Source organism: Wyeomyia smithii, chromosome 1 (assembly GCF_029784165.1).
Source record: "Wyeomyia smithii strain HCP4-BCI-WySm-NY-G18 chromosome 1, ASM2978416v1, whole genome shotgun sequence".
NCBI classification, from domain to species: Eukaryota; Metazoa; Arthropoda; class Insecta; order Diptera; family Culicidae; genus Wyeomyia; species Wyeomyia smithii.
In genome coordinates this window covers 13,519,594-13,547,561 of record NC_073694.1, presented here as the reverse complement: position 1 = coordinate 13,547,561, position 27,968 = coordinate 13,519,594, and the positions used below count along the sequence as shown (strand labels likewise).

The 27,968-nt window shown below is 40.8% G+C and overlaps 1 protein-coding gene across 2 annotated transcripts; it reads left to right on the top strand.

The window, feature by feature from the left end:
- The first annotated feature begins 2,925 nt into the window (after positions 1–2,925).
- Positions 2,926–27,967, top strand: LOC129718246 (protein sel-1 homolog 1). 2 transcript variants are annotated; one of them, XM_055668829.1, is made up of 4 exons: positions 2,926–5,143; positions 5,212–5,416; positions 27,413–27,732; positions 27,791–27,967. In XM_055668829.1, exons 1-3 carry the CDS (start codon positions 3,225–3,227, stop codon positions 27,713–27,715), a joined length of 2,427 nt encoding a protein of 808 aa, XP_055524804.1. In that variant the 5' UTR covers positions 2,926–3,224; the 3' UTR covers positions 27,716–27,732; positions 27,791–27,967. The 2 variants fall into 2 exon arrangements, with proteins under 2 accessions (XP_055524804.1, XP_055524803.1); XM_055668828.1 differs by having other exon boundaries at positions 27,413–27,967.
- The last annotated feature ends 1 nt before the right edge of the window (position 27,968 follows it).

Sequence of the window (27,968 nt, the reverse complement as noted above, 5' to 3'; positions counted from 1 at the left end):
TTATCGATTGATTTGCGTGCTGATTTTTTTCCTTCTCCCTTTTCACTGTTTGCAGCGCATATGAGGTACGAGCTGCGAGAGAGTAGTTATCTCGCTCTAGCGTACGTACGATGAGCGATCAGTCGAACAAGGAGGGAGCATTTGGTTAAAAGCTGACACAACTGACAGCAAGTTGTCGACGTGCACGCATGTTCAAGACTGCCCAGAAGTGGATCAACATTAGCTCAGTCTGTTGAACATTGCAAATGCCATTTTAAACAAATTTTTTATTGATGCAAAACACTACAACCAATAAATAAATACTGTAACAAAATGAAGCTGCACTATGAATTTTCTGAAATTTTACGATTTTACTGTATTCGTTTTTGACGTAGAATACGTCTTACGGCAACAATTACAGGGACATAATTTCAATACAGGGATCCAATTTCAAAACCGAAAACATCGAGAGCGTCACAAAAATTGTCCAATTTCAAACGTTTTTAACCCAGCCAGTTTCAAACCGATTTCTGTCATTGTTGCAGCAATCGATTGGAAAATCATTTAAGCACCCGTCCAAATGCAGAAAGTTGTAATCTCATTGTTCAAACTATTGTAATATTGAAAATTGTTGAACATTGTCGAAACGCAAATGTCGACTTTTGATTGGTCGCTTGCTGCCTTTCCCTAAAAAGGACGACAGAATGGAGTACCTAGTTAGCCGGGAATGCACTCTTCGGGCTATATAAAAGACTGTTTCTCCTCAAGCAAAACAGTTTACTAGCAGCAGGCAACAGCAGGGAACATCAACACCGATGGCAGTAGGCGAAGTGGATTAGCAGCGGGCAACAGCAGCGGTGGTAGTGGTTAGCTGCAGTTCTTACCTCTTTCAGTTCGGCTTCCCTTCGATCTGAGTTGGACCCCACCAGCGGTAATCCAATTCAGATATCGTTGGGCGAATAAAACCCGAAACTGAAAGAGACTCGCATCGTCAGGCGGTTTGAGAAGCCACCATCATCCAGCGTATGTATATATATAGGGTGTGTGCACATAACGTGTGTGAACATCTGTAGCGTATGTCCCTAATATATAAAGTGTGTGACTAGCGTGCGTGGCTTGCTATATAGCGTGTGTGTATGTTTATGGCGTGTATGCATGTCTAGCGTGTCTGTGCATGTCTATAGTTTGTGTGGCTTGCTATTTAGCGTGCGTGGCTTGCTATATAGCGTGTGTGGCTTTCTATAAAGCGTGTGGCTAGAGTGCGTGGCTTGCTATATAGCGTGCGTGGCTAGCTGTATAGCGTGTGTGTATGTTTATAGCGTGTATGTGCATGTCTATAGCTTGTGTGGCTTGCTATACAGCGTACGTGGCTTGCTATATAGCGTATGTGGCTTGCTATATAACGTGCTGCTAGCGTGCGTGGCTTGCTGTATATGCTATATAGTTTATAGCAACTAAAACTAAATAAAAAATTTGCCATGTTGAAAAAATATTCGCTTGGTTATAAATGGCATTGACAAACACAATAAACTTCAAAGTTTATCTGAAGAATTTCTGAGGTAGTGAGCCTGAATCACATAATTTTTCGCGCAAGTCTTACTAATTGCACCAATCAGTTGTAAAATTATCTACGCTATCGTAAAATGCAGAAAATTGTTATTTGAACTGTTATATCATAGATGGAGAATTCACTATTTGCCCTTGTTTATAGCCTCTTCGTAGCCACTGCCTAAATTAAGATATCTTAGTGCAAGTTGATACAAAAGATAGCCACAAAACAATTCAGATTCATTCTTGTTTTGGATACGGCAGCAAGTGAAACCGCAGAGGTAAACGTCATCTGGAGCAAAGAGACTATTAAACTAATTAACCCCAATTGAGTGTATTCCCAAACCTATTCCAAGAAAGACATTGACATAAGACAGGCTGTCGTATTCTACGTTACCTCTGCGGTTGTGTATTATAAACAACCACTTCAACTTTTAATTCCAAGCGAAGTAAAAATTTTGCAATTCGCGCCTGAAAAAAAAAGAACATTTTTAACCAGGATCTTGCTTTACTTAGAACTCTAAACATGATTTGTTTTAGCAACATGTTATGTTCGCAGATTTTTATATGTTATGAGCGCCTAGATCAGAGTAAGATTTCCTGAAGCTCACAGGAAAAATTACCAGATGTTCAGAATGAAACTGAACACTATAATTGAAAACGATTATGCAAACCTATCAAACCTCGCTATCAAACATATCAAACCTATATAATCAATGCAAACCTCACATACATAAAATAACGGTGACGTTTTACGGTTTGTACATTTGTTATTGTTTTTTAGAAGTTTCACGAAATCTTCTATTCTGGCAAAACCATCAAAATGATAATTTATTGTTATAGGAATGATTACTAATCTACGATACTAGAGAAACCGATCGGACAACATTTGTTTTTCACACTTTTTCGATTGGGATTGTCCAATATGCGTCCGTTCGAACATACCAGTGGCGGCTTAAAGTTGTGAACAAATATTGATCTTAACTGTCTCGTGGATTACCTTCTGGTGCTGTGCATTTAGTTTCCTATTTTTCGGTATGACAGATATACGTGAGAAGCTAAATGGAAACGCTTTTACCATAAGTAACGTAAGTGAATATTTTTTAAGTTTTTCACCTGTCTATCACAACTCAACGATTCGTAAGACTCAATGTAAAAAATAAAAAGTGCTTAAAGCATCCGTTTTTTAGATAATAATAAAAACAGTAAATAGTCCTTGATCAATTTACTTAGGTTTGCATAAACAATTTTTCACACGAGTGCCAGGAAATTATCGCTATCGTATTATTTTCAACCAGCCCCAATCACATTTGGTGTGTATTCGCTTTCCCGGAAACTGACACCCCTCTCGTCTCGGGGCTGTCAATTTTTCTCCGCAAGAATCACACGTCATTTTTTGTGTGCGTTCCCTGTCACTCATTATTCTCCAGCTCAGTGGCAAAATAATAACAGTCAGAAAATACTCTGCGAAGAACGACGAAAAAGTGAAAAACTCAAGTCTTACGCTAGAAAGTAGCGGAATTTCACTGAAAAACCCATTGAAATTATTTTTCGTATCACGTTGCATTAGTTCCTCACCTTGAAACAAAAAGACTCATTCGTAGTTCGAATTGTATTTTACAGTTTCAATGTACTTGGCTCCAGCTGGATAAATATTCCGGCACTACTTGAACCATTGTAATCTAATCGGCCAAAACATGAGAAAACTATTGTTGCTTGGTTGCACCCTGCTGCTTCTACTCGGACAAGTCTGGTGCGAGTTGGAACTGAAGGGACCAGAAGAAAGTTCGGTCCGGCGAAAGGCGACAGAAAACGAAAAGCCCGAGCCAGACGAACCCAAGGAAACATCGAACGACCGAAAGTCCGCCGAAGGGCTATTGGAAAAATCTCTGGAGAAGGACGAAACGAAGCTTCAACCGCCAACGGAAGATGAGGAGGCAAAATCGAACAGCGACAAGTCCGGTGGGTATGACATTTTACCCGATGAGTTGCAATTTATGAGATCGGCCATAAAAATCGTGAAAGCACCAGACTTATCGCAGGACAAGGAAAGCCGCAAGATGTCGGAGATGCTGAACGAACTGCTCGAGAATCACGAGCGGATGATCCTGAAGATTGAGATTGAAATCGATGCAATTAATCGGATCGTTCCGAGTGATGGAGATCAAACAGAGAAGCCGTTGACGGCGGAGGAATTGGAGGCTCAGGAAGCGTATGATAGGGCTATGGTTGTGTTGAATAAAACTAAAGTGGATAAACTGCAGGGGCACAAGTTGATGCTGGAGGCCGCCGGAAAGGGCCACCCGCTGGCCAGAAGCCACGTTGCTTGGGCTCAGCTGCTGGGGAATCCCGTTCATATGGACATTGAGTCGGCCAGGAAAACATTTCTCGAACTGGCTGACGACGGGTTACCGGAAGCTCAAATGGGGCTTGGTTTTATGTATGCCACCGGGATTGGATTCAACGTGAGTCAAGGAAAAGCGCTAGTTTATTACACGATGGCCGCGCTGGGAGATAATTCTTGGGCGCAGATGGCACTCGGCTATCGGTACTGGGCGGGTGTTGGTGTGCCGAATAGCTGCGAAACGGCGCTGGATTTCTATCGGAAAGTTGCCACAAAAGTGGCAAATCAGGTTACCTTTTCGGGTGGTGCGGCCGTTCATCGCATTCGACTTCTGGATGAGGTGGAGAATTCCGGGCCAAGTTCGGGAATTTTGGACAATGATTTGATTGATTACTATCAGCTGTTGGCGGATAAGGGAGATGTTCAAGCGCAGGTCGGATTGGGACAACTGCACTATCAGGGTGGTCGGGGAATACCGCTTGACCATCAGAAAGCGTTACAGTACTTTAGTCAGGCTGCCAATGCAGGTAATGCGGTCGCCATGGCCTTCCTTGGCAAGATTTACCTAGAGGGAAGCGATAACATCAAAGCTGACAACGACACTGCTTTCAAGTACTTCAAAAAGGCAGCTGATTTGGGGAATCCCGTCGGTCAGAGTGGGTTGGGGATAATGTTTCTTCATGGTAAAGGAGTGCCAAAGGATACGGCTAAGGCGCTGAAGTTTTTCACCCAAGCTGCCGACCAGGGCTGGGTCGACGGACAACTGCAGCTGGGAAATATGTACTTTAGTGGAATCGGTGTGAAGAGGGATTTCAAACTGGCAAACAAATACTTCAACCTGGCGTCACAGTCTGGCCACGTGCTTGCTTTCTATAACCTTGGCCAAATGCACGCCGTTGGGCTGGGCATGATGCGATCATGTCCCACTGCGGTGGAGTTGTTTAAAAATGTAGCGGAACGTGGTAAATGGGCCGAGCGTATGATGGCTGCCCATCAGGACTATCGGACGTATCGCTTCGAGGAAGCTTTTCTGCAGTATGCTCTGATGTCGGAACTTGGTTACGAAGTAGCCCAAAGTAATGCGGCTTTCCTACTCGATCGGGGTGAAATTAATCTGTTCAAGGGCAGAGATGAGGAGCTGATCAGAGCGTTGCAGTTTTGGGGCCGCGCCGCAGCCCAAGGCTACTCGGCGGCTCAGGTGAAGCTGGGTGACTACCACTATTACGGTCTGGGAACGCTTGTGGACTTCGAGACGGCTGCCTCCCACTATCGGTTTGTGTTTTTTTTTTATTATTCCGCCATAGAACAGAAATAATTGAACGATCTGATTATTATTTTAGAATGGCTTCCGAGCAACAGCACAACGCACAAGCGATGTTCAACCTGGGCTACATGCACGAACAAGGTCTCGGTATGAAGAAGGACATCCACCTCGCGAAGCGGTGCTACGATCTGGCTGCGGAAACGAGCGCCGATGCGAAGGTTCCCGTCACGCTGGCACTGATGAAGCTCCAGCTGCTGTTCAAGCTGGAGTCACTCAAGGAGGTAAGTGTCTCGGCGTGTTTCGAATATGGTTTACTTTAAAAGATATTTCTCTTGTTGAAATCCGCACGAACATCAACATCACCATCAGCATCATTTACCTCATCAAAGACATAATCTTCTACTATGGACATTCTTTCATCTTTTATTTCTTATTTTTACTTATTTATTCCATTATTTTCTTCTTTTTGTTGCTATATTTTACATACAAAATTTAACTGATAGATAATAGAAGATTTTAGATTTTTTTTTTATTCAGAGACAAGGACCAAGAGAAGCATTGTTGCAGGTTTCTGTTAATCTCTGATAACATTGTAATCGTCCTATAATAATCTGCGACAATAATCCAATACCAATATTGTCCTGAAACATCAACCGCACGAAGCTCAGAGCAAGCGTGGCGGGATGTAATAACCATTTTAGTTTGAGCTCCATCATTTTTGTGGTAGCTGAAATGTCTCCAAAAAAGCTATAGCTGTTTAAAGTTGAGTATGCCGAGTTAATTGCTAAAAATCATTTTTTTCTTCCAACACTACCAGTCTACTGGCATCATTTCCACCGGAAGTAGCGTTGTATCGAGTTTGTACAGTCAGCTGGATCATAAAAACAAATGTAGGTCAAAATTCTAGGCGTAGAAAGGATCTACAACTAGTTGCAGAGGTTACTTTGGAAGGAAATCTTGTAGAAGCCGGTACACTGGTTGTGTTGGCAGAAAAAATGATTCTCAGCATTTAACTCGAGATAGCCAACTTTGAACAGCTACACCATTTTGTAGGGACATCCTAGCTTTCTAGTGTGTTCTGCAAAGTTGTTGAGCATATGAAAAAATATATTTTGAAGGCATGAGTCATTTCGGCCGTTTTGAGCTTTCTAGAATTGAAAGTGCTAAAAAGTAGGTTTTACAAATTTTCATACAAATTTGAAATGCAACGCGCTAAGCGGGGACAATGCTGAGTTGTACGGTGAGTTTAGCATGTTCTTTCGCAATCACTGGTGCCAATTATCTGTAAGTACGGTATAAGCTTCTTGAACGATATGACCAACACAAAAACACTGTTTTTTCGCTGGTGAAGGGGTTGTTGCAGCAACCAATTACATATAACGTCTGCGAGTCCAAGTAATTTGCGAAAGCTCGTAACTACGTCAGACGAAGTTATTAGGCAACTAAGCGCTATGGGACCCAATTATGAAATTTGCGGCCCTTGGCTTAAACACCTTCTCTTGGAAAAGTGCGACAGAAAATCGCGCTTCCAATGGACAACAAAACTTGTTGGCTTGGAGAACCCAACATTGCGACAGTTGCTGAAGTTCCTTGTAAATCGATGTGATGCTCTTGAAACTTGGTCGTTATTCACATGAATAAATGTCGGTAACGCATAAAAAGAGTTGCGGAGGGTTCCAGTAAATCCGAAGGAGAATAGCTTTCAGACCTTTCACGTAGCGCCGCAGTACATCAAATTTTCCAATGTGAGTCATTCAAAATGCTGAACGTTGGTGAACGCTTCAACACGAATCTTTTCTGGAAACCTGGAGACATTGATGTGATTCATGTAATAAATGATGACGGCTTGTCAATGGCCAAAATTCCGCATTTGCTTGGTTAGTTGCCGGTATCTGCGCTTAGGCCACGTTGAAGCTAATCTAAAATACGAAATTGGAAAATCGCCGAGTCAGTGTTTTTATATACCACATCACGCAGTTTACAAAGCAGACAGTTCCACAACGAAACTAAGTGTTGTCTCCGATGATTCGTATTTTAGCTCGTCTAGAATATCGCTCAACGATCGTCTATTAACACAAAGAATTTGTTGAATGTCTTATCACACTTTTGATAGTTACCGAGTTGTCTTTGCAAGTGGCACAAAAAATGTATAGACAGGTATTGGTGGCTAAAGATCAGGTCGACTACCTTCGTGTGGTGTACAGAAATAGCATTTGTGATCCGGTCCGGATGTTTCTATGTGGACGATCTGATGTCTGGGGCCTTGAATGAGGCTCAGCAATTGGTCGCTGATATCTCCGCAATTCTAAGCAGCGCTGGCTTTCCCCATAGCAAATGGTCTTCGAATGAAAGTTTAAATGATAGCAGAAATAACCCAAAACCCTACAGTTTACAAATGATCTTGATTCAGTGAAGGCATTAGAAATTCGCTGGTTACCAAATGAGGATTTGTTTGATTAAGGCGTCTCTTTAAACTACTAGCAGCAATACTGAAAAAAAACTTCTATCTGTCACATCCAAGCCATTCGATCCGTTCGGATGGTTTTGTCCATGCATTTCCTGAATGCTGCTGCTCTTTAACACAGTTGATGGAAAAAATTGCTACTGCAATTGAACACCTTAAACTGGATTTTCATGCCTGGACGGACTCAACAGTAGTGTTACAATAGTTGTCTTTCCACTCTGAAATCGAAAATCTACGTTGCCAATCGCACTGCAACTATTCTGAGGGATCTTTCTAGAAGCTTGTGGCATTATGTTTCTTCAAAAGACAAACCAGCTGATTGTGCATCTATATACTCTCAAAATATTTTTCACTCTGGTGGACAGGGCCAGACTAGCTCCACGAACGAGTAAGTTTTCTCAGCTTCGGAACCTAATAACCAGGAAACGAGATTAAAATTCATCAAACCACGGTGTCTAACACCACAACTACTTCGAAAAGCAATTTTACAATTGAACTAAATCTTTACTTCGTTATTCTTCGGTTAACCAAATATTTCGGGCTCTCGCAATAATCAATAGATTCGTTGATAACCTAAGGGCTTCACGGAAAAGAACTGAAGGACGGACAGGCCCTATTGATGTCACGGAATTGCAAGCATCTCTAAGGCAGATAATCCACTTGGCACAACACGACAAGTTTGCTACGGAAATGGTATGTCTTGTTAAAAACGCTGATTCCCCTCGTGAAAACAAACTTCGAACTCTTTTTTCATCGATGCAGAAGGAACACTTCGTGTAGGTGGAAGACCTAACAATGCTGAATTATCCTATGAAATGAAGCATCCAGTAATTTAACCTGCTAATCATCGCTGCACACATTTGTGTATTCTAGAAATACATTTGAGTAATTTACATTTAGGTCTAACACTAATTATAACTACTCTTAACCAACGTCAAAAAGAACGAAATTGTTGTCGAATGAATCTGTTCATAGTATGCCTGTTCGAGCATTCGTCCACGTTGGAGTCGACTACGCTGGCCCAATCATAAACAAGGCCGGCAATCCACGCAAACCGTCATTGACTAAGGGGTATATCGTTGTTTTTGTGTATCTTCCTACCAAGACCATACACCTAGACGAGGCTAATAACTTATCAACCGTAGTATTCATCAGGGATGGAACAAACTTAATCGGAGCAGATAGACAATTGCAATCTCGTCTTCAGTCGGACGAGTTCAGGAATCAGGCAAGCCATTTTGCATCGATCATTGGAATAAAATGGAAGTTCATAACACCATCCGCTCGACACATGGGAGGTTTATTGGAAGCGGATGTAAACAGTGCTAAAATTCACTTATACAAGATGCTCAGCCGAAAACCACAAACATATGAGGAATTTGATACTATTTTAACTCAGATAAAGGCATGCCTTAATTCTAGACCGTTGTGTATACAGTTCTCACCCCAGGTCATTTTATAATTGGGCAGCCACTGAATTTGCTACCCGAAATATCTTTGCCAAAACTATCTCGAGTGCTGTCATCAGGGGATCAAAGCTTTTGGGTAAAGTTGAGAATAGTTAAGCTACCAAGTAGGGCTGGATTTAGGTGCTGGGGGGCCCGAGGCAGATGTTTTCGTGGGGCACTCTCTTCTTTAAAAAAATAGAGGTAAGAAAATTTCAAATTTTGAAATGACAACGCTTCACTGAAAGATGAGAAAAAAAGGTCTTCATGGTCGGGTATGGGAAATTTGTTACCCGTACCCGACCCGTACCCGACTTATCGAGAATTTTCAAACCCGTACCCGACCCGAACCCGAAGTCGGATTTGTTTTATATACCCGTACCCGACCCGAACCCGGAAATTTTTTTTTCCAACTACCCGTACCCGAAAGAAAAATACCCCGAAACTGCCGGTACCCGACCCGTCCTGGATTTTTTTATTTATTTTTTTTTTTTTGTTTTTCAAAATACCTGGTTACCTCGCACATTTTGTGCACTGATTGTCATATGTGGTTCCTCGAGATGATGGCCGAAGTTGGGCTAGAACCGATTGTTCATGTGAACGAATGTTAATGAACCCAGAGTTCCAGGCGGCATATTGGTTCTCCTTAAATCCAGCGTTTTTTTTTTTATTTATTTTTTTTTTAAGGGGGGATTTGTTAGTAGCTTAAGTATTTATGATAAATATTAGTAAATAATGAGTATGTGTGTCCAATCACAAATGGTGACTTCTCAACACTGTTAGAAATATGTAATTTTAATTGTTAGGATTTGTTAGCTTTCGCAATTAGGACTTATCATTCGTAGGGATTTAAACCTACTTGTCAGAAAAGGGAAAGTAAACTTACAACTAACTTAATTGCTAACTTATTGGCTATAGAGAGAGCGTATCGTAGCAATTGAGGATTGCAACGATTTTTGTCGAAAATTGTTAATAATTTTATTTGACATAGCTTCTAATGGTTCAACACCAGTAAGTCTATGTAATTCGAGTGTACCAAACCAAGGAGGACGCTTCAAAATCATTTTCAGAACTTTATTCTGAATCCTTTGGAGCGTTTTCTTCCTTGTTGAACAGCAACTTGACCAGATCGGTACAGCATAAAGCATTGCTGGTCTAAAAATTTGTTTGTAAATCAAAAGTTTGTTCTTTAAACAAAGTTTAGAATTCCTGTTAATGAGAGGATATAAACATCTCGTATATTTGATGCACTTGGCTTGTATACTCTCAATGTGCTCTTTGAAAACAAGTTTTTTATCATAAATTAGTCCCAAGTACTTAACCTTGTCAGACCAACTTAAAATAACCCCATTCATCTTGACAACGTGATTATTGTTTGGCTTGAGGAAAGAAGCCCTAGGCTTATGCGGAAAAATTATCATTTGAGTTTTAGAAGCATTGGGAGAGATTTTCCACTTTTGCAAGTAGGAAGAAAAAATATCTAAACTTTTCTGCAATCGACTGCATATGACACGAAGACTTTTTCCTTTTACGGAAATGCTTGTGTCATCGCAGAACAATGACTTTGTGCATCCTGGAGGCAAATCAGGAAGATCTGAAGTGAATATGTTGTACAGGACTGGACCCAAGACTGAACCTTGAGGTACACCTGCTCTGACAGGAAATCTATCAGATTTTGAATTCTGATAGACAACCTGCAGAGTTCGATCAGTAAGATAATTTTTTAAAATGTTGATTAGGAAAATTGGAAAATTAAAAGTTTGCAATTTCGCAATCAAACCTTTATGCCAAACACTGCCGAATGCTTTTTCTATGTCTAAAAAAGCAGCTCCAGTGGAATAACCTTCAGATTTGTTAGCTCGTATCATATTAGTAACTCTGAGCAATTGATGAGTTGTGGAATGCCCATGGCGAAATCCAAACTGTTCATTTGCAAAAATTGAATTTTCGTTGATGTGTGACATCATTCTGTTAAGAATAATTCTCTCAAACAGTTTACTTATTGAAGAAAGCAAACTGATTGGTCGATAACTTGAAACTTCAGCTGGGTTCTTATCCGGTTTTAAAATTGGAGTAATTTTTGCATTTTTCCATAATTTGGGAAAATATGCACTTTTGAAGCAGCAATTGAAAATTTTCACTGAAAATTCCATTGTGCTCTCAGGGAGATGTTTGATTAGTATATTAAACATTCCATCGTCACCAGGTGCTTTCATATTTTTGAAATTTTTAATAATTGATTTAATCTCATTCAAGTTAGTTTCAATTATTTCTGCAGGTAAAAAATTCTTAGAAGAAATTAAAGCAAATTGACGTGTGACTTCATTTTCAATTGGACTCACAAAATTCAAATTTGAGTTATGAACACTCTCAAACTGCTGAGCAAGTCTTTGAGCCTTTTGTTCATTGGATACAAGAAAACGTTCATCATCTTTTAAAACTGGAATAGGCTTTGAAGGTTTCTTAAGAATCTTCGACAGCTTCCAAAATGGTTTTGAATATGGTTTCAATTTTTCAACTTTAGTCTCAAAATTTTGATTTCTCTGAAGAGTAAATCTATGTTTAATCTCTTTCTGTAAATCTTTATAAATAGTTTTAAAAACAGGGTCACGAGAACGTTGATATTGACGTCTGCGGACATTTTCAAACGAATTAGAAGTTGAAGATTTTCGTCAATTATTGATGAATCAAATTTCACTTGAGCCTTTGGAACAGAATAATTCCTGGCATCAACAATTGTACATTTTAATGCTTCCAAAGCGGAATCAATATTCACTTCGTTTTGCAAATCAAGCTCATTATTGAAATTTCTCTCAATATGAGTTTTGTATCTTTCCCAATTAGCCTTGTTATAATTAAAAACAGAGCTCATAGGGTTTAAAACTGATTCATGTGATGAAGAAAAAGTTATTGGAAGATGGTCAGAATCAAAGTCAGCATGTGTGATCAAATCACTACATACATGACTTTGATCTGTTAGCACCAAATCAATTGTTGAAGGGTTTCTTACAGAAGCAAAGCATGTAGGACTATTCGGAGACAAAATAGAATAGTATCCTGAAGAACAATCATTGAATGAAATTTTGCCATTGGAATTACTTTGAGAATTATTCCATGAACGATGTTTAGCGTTAAAATCGCCGATTATGAAAAATTTCGAACGATTTCTGGTGAGTTTTTGTAAATCACCATTAAAATAATTTTTGAGCTCGCGTGTGCATTGAAATGGTAAATATGCTGCGGCAATAAATAAAATCCCAAGTTCAGTTTGAACTTCAATTCCCAAAGTTTCAATAACTTTCGTCTCAAGATGGGGAAGAGCACGATGTTTGATTCGGCGATGAAAAACAATTGCAACTCCACCGCCGGAACCCTGAATCCTATCATATCTATGAACCACGTAATTGGGATCATATTTTAATTTTATGTTAGGTTTCAAAAATGTTTCAGTAATAATTGCAATATGCACATTATTTACTGTTAAAAAATTAAAAAGCTCATTCTCATTGGCCTTCAATGAGCGAGCATTCCAATTTAATATTTTAATTGTTTTATTTAAAATCATTGCTAAATTTTAAATTAGAAACAATTTTAATAGTAAAATTTGTGCCTATTTGAATGGCTTCAAACATTGATTTTGCCTGCAACATGGCGTTCATAAGATCGAACATTGCCTGTTGCAAAAAAGAAAGTTTACCTTCCGTAATAGGCCCCAGGCAGTTGACATTAGAAAAAATATTTTCGGCAGCAATATTAGCTGGAGTAATAGGTGTACAATTATTTTCTAGCGTGTTTTGTTTACCCATATTAACGGTCATTTCCGAACTACCAACACTAGGCGGTATAATGTTCGAACTACCTGTAACCTGTGCATATGTTAAACGGGTATGCAAAGGCGTAGGTAAACTATGCGTCACTGGTACGCTTGGAGAATTTTGTTTTGAAGTTGGTTTTAATTGAGAAATTGAATTTTGTTTACCTTGCCTTGCCTTAACAATTGCTAAACGGACTGGGCATTGATAAAAATTTGACATATGGTTGCCGTTACAATTCGCACAGCGAAAATTTTTACTCTCTTTCACAGGACATGTGTCCTTTTTGTGAGAAGAGTCTCCACAATTAAGACATTTTTGGTCCATGTTACAGAATTTGGAACCATGGCCATAACGTTGGCAAGTACGGCATTGGGTGATATGCTTTTCACCTCCGCCATACTTCCTATAAATTTCCCACTTTACACGCACATTATACAAAGCATGTGCTTTTTCAAAAAAATTTAAGTTGTTAACCTCATTGCGGTTAAAATGAATTAAATAATTAACAAGGGAAATTCCAGTTCTCTGACTGTTTTCGCCTCGTGATTTTTGTTTCATTAGAATTACTTGGGTAATAGTAATAGTAAAGTAATTCTGTTAAAGTAAGTTTGATCTCATCAACGGTTTGATCGCTGGTGAGACCTTTCAAGACAACCTTGAACGGCTTGGCGTTCTTGGTGTCATATGTAAAAAATTTGTACATCTTGTCAGTTAAATACTGAACAAGACGATCACGACCCTTTACTGAGTCGGCTAATAAGCGGCATTCACCTCTACGGCCAATTTGATAGGTAACTTCAACGTCAGAAACAAACGTTGAAAGTTCTTTTTTGAATATATTAAATTCAGAAGAAATAGTTACCACAATAGGTGGAACTTTCTCCTTTTTTAAAGATTTTATATTTTGTATAGTTTCATTATTAATAACTTCCATTTCACCAGCTTCTTGCTCAGGCAAAATATCAAAAGGATTGTCACTACAGACACTCGAAGTGTCAGAAAGAGATGCCTCTCTTTTCCTCCCCGCAGCGATGCGAGGCTTCTTTTTCCGTCCAGCCATTTCAGGTGATACGAAAAAAGTTAAAACAAATGTTGAATTCAAAAGTAGGTAGTCTTGAGAAAGACTGATGGGAAATAACTTTCAGGTAGTCTTTAAAAGACACACTGACAAAACACAAACTTTGAAGCTATAGGCAGTCAAAGACCAGTCCACAAGCAACCGAAAAAACGTCTGATCTGTAGAACAGTTCAAGACGCACTGATCAAATCCAGCGTAGCACCTGTTACTGAGAACGTCCGCTCGTCTGATGTTGAAAAATTTAACCGAAATTCTCACTCAGCAAAATATCTATTCATAACTGTGTACGGAGATTTTGGGTTCCATTTTTCGTGTTAGTTACCTCATATTAAAATTGATCAAGGATTTCAATTATTTATTTTGTATGTATAGGGTAACGGGGGTATTTTGGCCAGCTTTGGGAAGTGTTCGCACAGTTCATTAAAAACAAATACAATTTTTCAACATAAATACCTACTCTATTATACCATTGTTAAAAACTAAGTGTCTATTTTAAAATACACCGTTCAACAATGCAATATATTGAAAAATATCCTAGAATTATCAAAATTTCTACGAAGTAATAAAAACATATTTTGGTTCACCAAATTTTTACTTTGGCCCACCTTTATATCTACAGACGTGTATGGAAATAGTTCGGACTAATTATATTTAAGATCATCGTCGGCATTTTTACAGCAAAAATAGTGGGTTTGAGGAGAACATCCTTCTGCTGTGATTTTTTGTAAATTTTAGGCATCTAAAAATGAAATGATTTGGCTTATAGCGGTTTGACAGGCATTCTTATCTAATTTCATCTTGTTAAATGTGATAAATTAAGAAGTAATTACCTGTAAATTGTCACAAGCTACTTCTTTGTTCACGAGAAACGGCCGAACGGTAATCAAAGAGATGTCAAAACTTGGCATGGCCAAAATATGTTTGCCTCAGAAAGAGGCAAACATATTTCGGCCATGCGTTTAAAAACTTTTTCAACTTTTTCCAACATGTTAGAGTATACAAACTGTTTCTATGAGATTTTGTCGATGTTACTACAACAACGAATCGTTTCAAAAGCATACATATTTGTTACAATAGCTTCCGGACGTTGACTTGTATATTACCACTTCCTCTTGACTTTGGGTTGACTCAGCCATGACTTTGAATATGTATGAACTAATTCCGAAATAACACTACCTAGAGCCAGTTTTTCGCCGAAAATTATAGTGTAGTATGATTCTTAGGTGTGTTATTCAATGTTGCATACATAGTTTTCTAATATTCATTGAATTTATCAGACAAAATGCGTAAAATGCGGGCCAAAATACGTATGTTTCATATAAAATGCTGGAAATTTTTATTTTGTTTTCGAGAGATCAATAAAAAATTAAATAGAATTTTTTTGGAAGATTCATAATAACTTTATAAAGAATCAGATCGAAACAACTAGAAGATCAGGATAAATTAACCTATAGTGGACCCCTTTATTTTATTAATTTGTGTTTGTGATGCAGACTGGCTGTACAAGATGTTTCCAGATGGAAGTTTTCTGAAAATCACTCGAGTTTTCACATACAATGAATTAATCTGGCGGGTGGTCCACTATAGGGAAGGTGTTCCGTCTCGGAAGCTGTTACGCTAAGTTTGAACAATACATTTCGCAAAAAGATTGAGAGCCATTTTGGCTTCTCCCATTCTCCCGTTCTCATTATATACAACCTATATACTGCTGCGAACTCGAGAAAAGTACAGTTCGTTCAATAATGTGAGTTTTTGCCGTTCACTAGTGTCTATATAGAAGAACAGAATGTATCGAGATTTCGGCGCGTATAGAAGCAACTTCATATAGGTGAAATAAAAATAGTTCAGAAAAATGTGATTTGGTAAATCTTTTCCCAGCAACAGAGTCCAAAGTTTCACGGCTTTTAAGAAGACGGAGTTTCCAGCGGATAGTCCGAACTATTCTAGCTCTTGTCTCCACTCCACTGGCGGAGTGTTCTCTGAAGGCAAAGCACCCAGCGGGGACCCTATTCCTCTACCTTTGTTTTGTTTCCCGACACAAGGTGTGATAGTCCATTTTGCTCGTTCCCCCGGACGGAACATTGGTCCTTCGAACCGGATCAAGTGCATCAGGCGGATCGAAGTGATTTCCTTTTGGACTGTGCTTGTGATATTCTTTCAAAACAATTTGTGTGTAAACCCGACAAGTAAAGTGATTTGAAATGCCTATTGAACGTACTCCGGCCAAATCGAATCCGGAAGACACTGAAGTGCTCGAAGAAAGTGCAGAAGAAGAAGAAGACTGCCTGGGATTCCCAGAGGGGAAACCAAAACCGGGATCTTCCAGTAAAAGTGAGAAACAGAAAAAGAGTAGAAAAAAAACAATGGATAGGAAGATTAGTGTACTGTTTCGGCAGCGTCACGCGGCTGTGCAAAAAGTGAAACGTATTGGGGAAATGGTGCAGTCCAGTGCGGTTGTTTTGCTCTCGAAACTGAAAGTGTACTCGAAAAGTATCGATGCTGCGTACACAGAGTTCAACGAGTTCCACAACAAGCTGGCTGAAATCTTATCCGAAGCTGATCTGGATGAGCATGACGAAGCATACAATGAGTTCGAAGAAATTTACCATGACGTGGCAACTAACGTGGAAGAAAGGATCATGGCTACTACGAAAAAGGAAGCAGTATCTGCTAACCCATCTCCCAGCCAAGTGGTTGTCCAGCAGCAGCCGTTGAAAGCGCCAATTCCAACTTTCGACGGTCGATATGAGAACTGGCCGAAGTTCAAAGCGATGTTCCAAGACATCATGGCCAGGTCGAACGATACCAACGCCATCAAGTTGTACCACCTCGACCAGGCTCTCGTTGGTGCAGCAGCTGGCATTCTGGACGCAAAGACCATGAACGAGAACAACTACGATCACGCATGGCAGATCCTCACGGAACGATACGAAAATCCTCGAGTCATCATCAACACCCACATCCGTGGTCTGCTCTCTATGAAGAAAATGACCAAGGAGTCCTACCGTGAGCTACGTCAGCTGGTTGATGATTGCACCCGGCATGTCGAAAGTTTACGCTACTTGGAGCAAGATCTTCTTGGTGTGTCGGAGCTAATAGTTATCCACTTGCTAGCCTCATCGTTGGACCCAGTCACGAGAAAGCATTGGGAAGCGACCATCGTACGAGGAGTGCTGCCAAAATATAACGGCATAATTGCCTTTCTCAAAAAGCAGTGTGATATTCTTGAAAACTGTGAAACATCCAATCAATTAGCATCGCCGCGTGAAAGGCAACCGAGTGTAAAAACCGTCGTCCAGCCGAGAAGTAACACGAAGATCCTAGCCGCCTCGAGCAACAGTGGTAATGCTTCCAGCGAAGAGTGTGACATTTGTGGTGAGTCGCATAAAAACTTCCAGTGTGGATTGCTGAAAAATTTAAGTGTCTCCGAACGAGTGGAGAAAGCCCGTTCCTTAGGATTGTGTTTCAACTGCCTAAGGAAGGGTCATCGATTGCGTGATTGTCCGTCAGACAGAAAGTGCATGAAGTGTCGTCAGCGCCACCATACTCAACTGCATGATGATGCAAGAGTGAACCCGAACCAAACCGACAGCAAGAAGAAGGAAGTTCCTGATAAACCGGTCCCTGTATCGACACCGGTTAGTTCTGAAGCCCAAGCTGGCCTATCCAGTGGTTCAGCGAGTACCGTCACATCAACCTGCTCCGTTCAAGCTGCTCCGACCAAGAAAAACGTTCTTCTGTTAACAGCTGTGGTTAACGTTTTCGATCGCCAAGGTAAGCCCTATCTTTGTCGAATTTTCCTAGATTGTGGATCTCAAGTGAACCTAATAACGAAGAGCATGGCCGATGCTATCGCAACAAGGATTCTACCAGCGAATGTGAAGATCTCTGGCGTGAACAATCGTACAACAAGCAGTTCGGAAAAAACGGTCGTCAAAATCCACTCACGCTACAGTGACTACCAAGCAACTGTGGAATGTATTATTACTCCTACAGTGACTGGTCCCATCCCAAACACCGAGATCGATGTGAGCGATTGGCATATTCCTCCCGGATTCCAGCTAGCGGACCCCGAGTTCAATTGTCCCCAAGATATAGATATGCTCATTGGTAACGGTTTGTTCTTCAAGCTTCTCAAGTCCGGTCAGTACCGATTGGCAGAACATCTTCCAGAGTTGCGAGATACGCATCTCGGCTGGGTGTTTATAGGTGAATACGAAGAAGTTGGAAACCACGGTCCATCCTATTCCCACACAGTCACCGTAGAAGATGTGTACGATGCTGTTCAGCGATTTTGGCACATTGAAGAAGTCCCTGACCAAGAAGCCAAATCTACCGAAGCAGAAGAATGTGAGAAACATTCCCTCTCCACCCACAAGCGTACAAAGGAAGGGCGATTTATGGTGCAGCTTCCTTTGAAAGAAAATGCCAACCAGCTGAGCGATTGCCGATCACTGGCTTTGAAACGTTTCTACTTACTCGAGCAACGTTTCGCTCGAGATCCGTGCCTGCGTGAGCAGTATGTGGATTTCATCAGGGAGTATGAACGTTTGGGTCACTGCAAGCAAATAGATGAACGTAAAGATCCTCCTAACATGTTAAAGTGCCACCTACCACATCACGCTGTCATCCGTCCAGACAGCTCTTCAACGAAGTGTCGAGTTGTTTTCGATGCTTCCTCCAAACCGTCCAAGAGTGGGGTCTCTCTCAACGAAGTGCTCAAGGTAGGTGGTAATGTCCAATCCGATATTTTCGACATTGTCTTGAGATTTCGTAAGCCGAAGTTTGCATTCACGGCTGACATAAGCAAAATGTATCGGCAAATCCTGGTTGACCCGATGCATTTGGCCCTCCAAAGAATTTTCTGGAGGGAAAGCCCAGAAAAATCAATGAAAGTCTACGAATTAACCACCGTGACATACGGTACGGTGAGTGCACCCTTTCTTGCAACTCGGTGTCTTAAGCAGTTAGCTGAAGATGGCAAGTTAGAATATCCTTTGGGAGCAGCGACAGTGATTGAAGACTTTTACGTGGATGATGTGTTGTCTGGAGATGACACATTGGAAGGCGCAATTAAGCGACAAGCGCAGGTGAAGAAACTGCTCGCCACGGCGGGATTTTCCATTCACAAATGGTGTTCGAACTCTGAGCAGCTGTTAGAGCACATTCCAGAAGAAGAGCGTGAAGAAATGAAAAACTTAGAAGAACAAGGTGTTAATGAAGTGATTAAGGTTCTTGGTATTTTATGGGATCCTCAATGTGATCACTTTCTATTTTCGATAAGATCTTCCAATATTGATGTTGAGTATGAATCCAACACAAAGCGATCGATTTTATCTGAGATTGCCAAGCTGTACGATCCTCTTGGATTCCTTTCGCCAGTGATTGTTCTAGCTAAGTTGCTTATGCAGCAACTGTGGAAAAGCAAGATGAGTTGGGACGAACCAGTTGAAAAAGCAATAAGTGCGCAGTGGATGCTGATTAAGAAGACTCTTGTTATTACTAACCAAGTCCGCATTCCGAGGCATGTGCTGACTGACAAAGCCGGCTATGAGCTTCATGGTTTCGCCGATGCTTCCATGGCCGCTTACGGCGCTTGCATCTACATTCGAAGTGTGCTTCAAGACGACTCTGCCAAGCTACAACTGGTCTGTAGCAAATCAAAGGTGGCTCCTTTAGAACAATCGACGATTCCCAGATTAGAATTGTGTGCAGCACGTTTGCTATCACACTTGGTGCAGAAGGTGATCCGTGCCCTGAAGATGCGGTTCAAGCGTGTGGTGCTCTGGTCGGACAGTCAAATTGTGCTGGCCTGGATGCACAAATCTCCCGATCAGCTCCAAGTGTTTGTGAGAAACCGTATCATTGAAATCCGAAGTGTAACAAAGGAATATGAATGGATGTATGTGCGCTCTGAATTCAACCCTGCAGATATCGTGTCGCGTGGACAGATGCCAAGTGAGTTGGTTAAGAATAAGCTATGGTGGTACGGGCCAGATTTCTTAAGTTCCGCGCAGTTTGAACAAGTGGTTGTAGAAGAAATTACTGACGAAGAACTTCCTGAACTGAGATCTGTTGCAGCTGTAGTTTTACCTGCAACTGAAGAAGATGAGTTAAAGGTATTTTCCAAGTACAGTTCATTCAGAAAGCTACAACGTGTGATTGCTTTGGTCCTACGTTTTGTCCGTAATTGCAAGAAGAAGGATCCAGCTACCCGTGTAACGAAATCGATTCCAACAGTCCAAGAATTACGATGTGCGATGGAAGTGATAGTTAAGGTGGTTCAACGCCAGGAGTTCGGTGATGAGGTTGCTCGAGTCGAAACGCGCAAACCTTGCCGAAGACTTGGCTCTTTGAGTCCAATCTTAGTGAATGGTGTGCTGAGACTTGGAGGCCGTTTGGAGCATTCCCAACTTCCATATAGTGCCAAACATCAGATTATACTACCTAACAAAAACCCGATTACGAGAATGTTGATTCGTGCTCTACATGAGGAACACCTGCATATTGGACCGACCGGTCTGCTTCATGTCCTGCGTCGTGACTACTGGGTAATCAACGCCGGGTCGACCGTCAAAGCAATCATGAAGTCGTGTGTTAAATGTTTCCGTGTCAAGCCAACAAATGCAACCCAGTACATGGGGAATATGCCGTCATCCCGTGTAATCCCTGCACCTCCTTTTTCCGTCACTGGTGTGGACTACGCCGGCCCGTTCCTCATCAAACAAGGTATACGGAAGGCAGCTTTAGTGAAAGGTTATGTGGCAGTGTTTGTCTGTATGGTCACAAGAGCCGTGCACCTAGAACTGGTGTCCGACATGACGACCAGTGCATTCATTGCTGCACTTCAAAGGTTCGTGAGTCGTCGTGGCATCATTCATCCATTGCACTCGGATAATGGGACGAACCTCCGAGGTGCAAATCATGAACTGAACCGCCTTCACCAAATGTTCATCCAGGAACAAGAGACCAACGAAATTGGAAAAACCTGCCAAGCCAAAGGGATCGAATGGCATTTCATCCCGCCGGATGCTCCTGAGTTCGGTGGTCTTTGGGAGGCCGCTGCAAAGAGTACGAAAACCCACTTGAAACGCATTGTAGGAAATACGGCGTTGAATTTTGAGCAATTGGCTACTGTATTAGCGGAAATAGAAGCGATCCTCAACTCGCGTCCGCTATTCGTCAGTACTACGGATCCCGGCGGTCCAGAAGTCATAACTCCCGCTTATTATTTCATCGGTCGTCCGCTCACTGCCATCCCTGAACCGTCCTACGAAAATGTCCGAGCAGGTTGTTTGGATAAATGGCAGCATCTACAAAAGCTAAGAGAAGATTTTTGGAAGGCTTGGAAACGGGACTACCTGAGCAGCTTGCAGCCTAGGAAGAAAAATCAAAGACTTATACCCAACGTCAAACCTGGCATGATCGTCTTGGTGCAGGACAAAAACTTTCCCCCATTGCAGTGGAAGTTAGGAGTGATTACCGAGACCTACCCTGGGGTTGATGGCTTGGTGAGAGCCGTAGACGTCTACAGCGAAAAAACAACGTTTCGTCGACCGATCACAAAGTTGTCAATTTTGCCGATAGATGACAACCAGGCCTACTTCGATTCATGTCCTATTTAGAAATTAGCATTTCAACGCGGCGGTGTATGTTCCGTCTCGGAAGCTGTTACGCTAAGTTTGAACAATACATTTCGCAAAAAGATTGAGAGCCATTTTGGCTTCTCCCATTCTCCCGTTCTCATTATATACAACCTATATACTGCTGCGAACTCGAGAAAAGTACAGTTCGTTCAATAATGTGAGTTTTTGCCGTTCACTAGTGTCTATATAGAAGAACAGAATTTATCGAGATTTCGGCGCGTATAGAAGCAACTTCATATAGGTGAAATAAAAATAGTTCAGAAAAATGTGATTTGGTAAATCTTTTCCCAGCAACAGAGTCCAAAGTTTCACGGCTTTTAAGAAGACGGAGTTTCCAGCGGGTAGTCCGAACTATTCTAGCTCTTGTCTCCACTCCACTGGCGGAGTGTTCTCTGAAGGCAAAGCACCCAGCGGGGACCCTATTCCTCTAGCTTTGTTTTGTTTCCCGACACAAGGTGTGATAGTCCATTTTGCTCGTTCCCCCGGACGGAACAGAAGGGAACCACTATATGTTAATTTACCCTACTAGAACAACACGGAGAATGATGAGAAATGCATGTCTGGTAGATTTTAAAATAAACGACGAGTTTTATGTGCACATCGTAGCAACCTTGAATCTAAAATTCGGTATAACACAGATATTTCTGTACATGCGGCATCCCTGATCATAGTGCAAACCAAGACCTTGGAGGAAGAAACGAATACTGCACTAAAAATCGGTCGAAACAGATGAAACGGACTGTAACCCGAGCATGACTCGACCTAATTTTTTAGTAACATCAGGAATACTAAATGTGCAAATTTGTCTGTAAAACACAGATTTTCTAGTCAGTTTCTTCAGATTTTTAAGTTTATATATATTGACGCAGACTTCTTTTTTGTTAGCACATTTATTTGACACGATTTCGCAGACTTGCGCAGAGTTGAAATTATTTTACAATTTTATACTTCACTATTTTATGAAACGAAAATCAACATTCAACCGTGATGAAGTGTATAGTTCGAAATTGTTACCAAACGACAGTTTTTTTTGACACCCGAGTAATTATTACGGAGGATGTATTCCACATATTACACGTTTTAATCACAAAAATGCCTTTAAATAATCGGCAAACTTTCAAAACTCGTAGCTTACCAAAGGACAGAAATATTATGTTTCAGAAAATATTATTAATTTTATTGCGTGTATGGATGTTATCAAGATAAGTATTTTTCGAATAAGTCCACGGTCAAGTAAAATGCAATCATCCTTCCACAGTGATGACGTTGCCGGTGCAACTACAAAATTGTCGCTACATAAAACAGAAGTTGGTTAAGCGATTCCTCAAATTCTAAAAGAAAGCCGGCTTGCACCGTAAATCCTGAAAGCGCAAGTTTAATAATCGAAATACGCTGGCAGGATTATTACTGAAATGTATTATTTAACGTAAAAATAAACCAAAATATTTTGGGTAACCACACTGAATACAAAAAAATGCTTGCGTTGAATATTTTATCAAGTAAGGTGATACCTTCAAGTTATTACAATACCTGCTACTAAAGATGCTTTTTTCTCCTGGTTCAAATTGACAACTCATTTTGATTCATTTGACGTTCCCACAGCTTCGTATCCGTTTCTCACTCCCACACCAAGACTATGCTAAAACACCTAGGCTTGAAAAGTTAATAATTAAATTCTCATAATGCACGAAAATCGAATTACTCGTACCCGACCCGAACCCGACCAGTTGAGAATTTTTCAAACCCGTACCCGACTCGAACCCGAAGCCTTGGTTTTTAAACTACCCGTACCCGACCCGAACCCGAAAAATATTTTTTGGCGTTACCCGAAACCCGACCCGAACCCGTCGGGTACGGGTATCGGATAAAAATACCCGTACCCGACCATCTCTACTTAGAACTCGTGTCGAAAGGCTCGGGGCTCGTGTCGAAAGGCTCGGAGCATTTGCCCCCCCCCCCCCCGCCAAGTCGCCTTCTTCTATTTTCGCTCCTGCGGTCTTAGATTGCTGAACAAGATCATCAAATGTAACGAAATGAGCTCGCATGAAGATTTCTTCATTTTCCTTAGCAACATTTGATTTGAAATAGATTTTCGCAAAGGTTTCTTCTGGAGCCAAATTAGCTTCCGCCTGCACATTGAGTCACCGTCCCTGTATAGGTTACAACGAAGTGGCATCCTTAACGGTGCGCTTCTATACCCCGTTTGGTAGCGCTCTATCATCACTTCACTCCGTACCGCTACCGCCGAGCTTCCTGGAAGCATCGTGCTCTCAAATTTAGCAGCCCGATAACAGCGCTGCTAAAGGTTTATGCTGGATGAAACGTCAAACTGAAACGATAGTAACGACCGGTGTGAAAACGGGTGAGTGAGCAAAATAGCCGCGCTGTACACAGCCGCCATAACAACTTAAATGGTACCGCACTGTTAAGGATGCCCTTAGTAAGTATTTTGCCAAAGAGGCACGCCACACCGATCAATTCACCATCCTTATTGAACTCTGCACGGTCCAGGCCAATGAGCATAAAAGAAAGGCGAGGAGAAAACTTACTAACACTTGCACGCGCCCCTCTGCCCAGAGTTGATGATGGTTCACCATTAAGTTCGTCTAGTTGTTTACATTTGAAGCATTGACTAAGACTAGAAAAATGCAGTCTCCTTCTCACCTCCCTGTTATTCTCATTGGGTCCAGGCGGTCCAGGCTACCGCGGGCAGTATAGACTTTCTCACCGAATCTCTATAACCTCACTTTTCTGACAGCTAGTGGTAATTTTGTTTACGTTTTGGATTTTGTGTTTTTTTCTGATGAAGCTATCGTGTGCGTATTGGAAATGCTGCTCAATTTATAGTTGTTCTTAGTGTACTGACACCTCACGCACAACATTTAAAGCGCATTTTGGTCACAATAAAAATGATCTGCTGTAATTAAGAACAAAACTGCATCATCCGAATCTAAACAAAGTTTCCAGTAACTGTCAAACTCAGGTGCGTGACGTCACCGTGCGATGGTCTATTAGTAATAGCACGTGACAACTTCTTGACCTAAAGCAAGGTTTCCCGAACATCCGGCAGCAATAGTACATTTTGGATGGTTAGTCCTTCTGTATGTGTCCTACTTTGCCACAGCGATGGCACTTTCCGGTGAACTTTTTCCTATCTCCGACGAACGATGCATTATTATCCTCACTTGAATTATCCTGGCGGTTTGCCTTTTTCTCGCTTCGTCCAACAGCCTTTCATTTTTCAGCTACCGTGTGTTTTTCCCAAACAACTTCATGAATTACATCTGCTAAGAATTCAACGAGATCTGCCTTGGCCTTCCAGTCAGTTTGATTCCACTTCGTGAGAGCATCGCCTTCCACTGGAGCTGGTTCGCACTAGAGATCCTCAGAGGGAGAGATAAGCGATGAAGAAAACCGCTGATTTGGCAACTAGGTTTCACATATCAGAGGTGCCAGATCTCTTCTCAAAGCGCAATGTTCACCAACTTTTTTATTCGCCTCGTATAACTGATGGTGACGGTGGAAGTCCTGGGGAATAATAAAGTGCATCACAAAAACCGTGAAGGTGTTAAATTTTATGTTTATGTTTAATTTTATATACTTTCATCATTATTCTGTAGACCATACAAAGGGTTTGTGAACCACCAGTTAAAAATCACTGTGATGAAGCAACTTTGGAGCATTCTCAATTCATGTTTAAGCAGTGAAACATGAAAAACGTGTAAAAATAAATATATTCTTTATTTAACCTTTTTGCAATACCTTTCAATGTGTTACCTTTCTTGTTCGTTTGGCTCGAATTTTGACATGTTCGTTTGGCTCACAACACTCTCTTCGCATATCTCTCCCTCTGAGTATTGCTAGTTCGCACAGAAGAAACTTGAACTGCACCCAAGTGAAGCTTGGCCCGAAAACGCAAATTTTCGAAGTTCGGTCTGGTCAACTGCGGGATGCTTATCTGTGAATTGTCTATAACCTACAGGATAGTTTCGGACTTGAACTAGGACGGACGAAGACAAACTTACACGTTACCGAACAATAAACGGTTCATTGAAACACGATGTTAAAGTTTTCATGCCAACTGCTTGTCAACTTTTCAATACCTGCTTGGCAGTGCCTACTTCATCAGTCGCATTTAATTGATTTGCAGTTTTGATACTTTAAACATCGAAGCTTTCGATACCTTTTTTTTATTGACTGTCGGAACTTTTCATTGAAAAATTTTTGAAATGATTAACCAATGTCAGTGAAAACTTCTAAAATATCAGGAATCAGAAGTCTGGTAATATGTCAAAATAGTATTATTATTAAAAATATCAAAGAAGTTAAAAGCAGTTTAGAAATCAGTCCGAATGATGAGCATTTTCATTGTTATATGTTACATTTTTCGACACTTTAGCAAATTTCGAGATACATCAGAAACTTTCTTGCTAAAGTTCCATGAATTTTTTGATATATTTTTTAAAAACATTTTTGGTTTATTTCTGACAAACTTTTGATACGTTTCTAAAATTTTTGTTTTCTTTTATAGACCATTCTTGAAATTTTTTGAATCTTTTTTAAAACTGTTCAAATTCTGGATAATTTTTCATTTAATTCTGAAACTTTTAAAACCTTTCTGACACCGTTTTAATACGTTGTATGAAGTGTCTGTAGAAGTGTTGTACACCAGCTTTAGCCAATTTTTTTAAGTTACACAAGGCTCTCATAAAGGGGCCTCTACTGTTTATTACGTTTGCTATCTATATTATTCTTACGATATAAAAGAAAATTACTTTGCTTCATTTTTAAAATAAAAAAATCACAGGAAGGTTGTATGCAAAGCCACGACCGCAAGGTTGAAGTAGAATACTTTTACAAGAAAGATAACTCGGCTGCTTGCGTGTCAGTCATTTTTTTTTCAGTAAATAAACGTTGACCGTTCATTGGCAGTATTGTAATTTCTTTTTGTTTGATATTTTGAATGAAGTTCATTGAATATTTTAAATTTTGTGCAAATGAGAAGTTGAAGTGCTGCCGAATTGTAATATGCACATTTAATACGATATCATCAAACGGGAACGGAACAAAGGCTACGGTTATGCAGAACGCGAATGACGGCGCGATGCGATTCGCTTTACCGTGGTGAAATGTACAGCTCTTCTTAAGGCGAAGTAGACCTATACATTTCAACACATTTCGTCTTGCCGAATCGCATCGCGCCGTTATTTGCGTTCTGCATAACCGTAGCCAAACACTAAGCGACGCACGTAACACGTAATAATAGTCAGACGTGCATGTAGATGAAGATAATTAACTTTGGATTATAGCGCAAAACGAGAAAATATTAACTCTTCAAATATTCATTCAAATTTCTGTTGTTCAATTTAATATCCGATGAAATGTCTGTTTATTATCTGACGAAGTTCTTATATAGGCCAAATGATGCATTCCCAATTTACTAGGTCCATAACTCTGCCGACCGTGCTTGGGAAAGCAATCGTATAACGACCAATCAGAGGTCGAATTTTGTGTTTCGACAAGGCTTAAAGATTTTCAATAGTACAATAATTCGAATGATAAAATTGCAATTAAATGCATCTGGAAGGAATCTTAGAAGATTTTCTAATCGATTGCTGCAAAAACGATGGAAATCCATCGAATACTAACCGATTTATTAGCATTTGAAATTGGACATATTTCTCACTTTTTTCAGTTTTAGATTTTCATTTCACATCCCTACATAGCCGAACTTCCTGAGAGAAGTATTCTACTTCAAAATACGTTATTGTCGAGCTCGCGAAAAAAAAAAACTAGTTTAATCCGTCCCAACTTCTCTTCCCATTGCAGTCCCCATTCAACGTGCTGCTCAGTCTGGACGAGAACATCGCCTCCAACTGGGATCTGTACTTGATCACACTGCTCACGGTGCTACTTGGAGCGGCGCTCTACTTCCGAAGGCCTCCGGGACCGGGAGCTGCCCAACCGGCGGTGCCGATCGTGCAACAGCAACCACCACAGCACCACCAACAACCACCTGACGAAGTTCCGCTGCTGGAGAGACCTGCGGCAACGGATCCTGCGGCAACCCCTAGTAGTTCAACCGATAGTTCCCAACCGCGCCGACAGCAGCGCGAAGATACACCGCAATAGAAACAAAAATCCACTATGTACTGTTTTTTTTTTTTTGTTTTATTCCTTCGTTCTGAACTGATTTTTTATTCCTAGTGAAAAACGCCCAAAAACTGCAGGCGATGAGAGTATTTGCTGTTTGCTTTTTTCCACCTCTGGTGATAAATGTGAATTCGAGCAAGTTTGATCTGTCGGCTATCAAATACTGAATGAATGGAAGTGAGTATCAGTGTGAACTACAACGCATATTATAAGTGTACACTCTGTGAGACAG

Bases quoted from the DNA above. Each gene is read 5' to 3' on its own strand.
- LOC129718246 (XM_055668829.1), top strand. From the start codon at position 3,225: ATGAGAAAACTATTGTTGCTTGGTTGCACCCTGCTGCTTCTACTCGGA. The intron at 5,144-5,211 runs GTTTGTGTTTTT...TTATTATTTTAG, and splicing joins ACGGCTGCCTCCCACTATCG to AATGGCTTCCGAGCAACAGC. The intron at 5,417-27,412 runs GTAAGTGTCTCG...TTCCCATTGCAG, and splicing joins AGCTGGAGTCACTCAAGGAG to TCCCCATTCAACGTGCTGCT.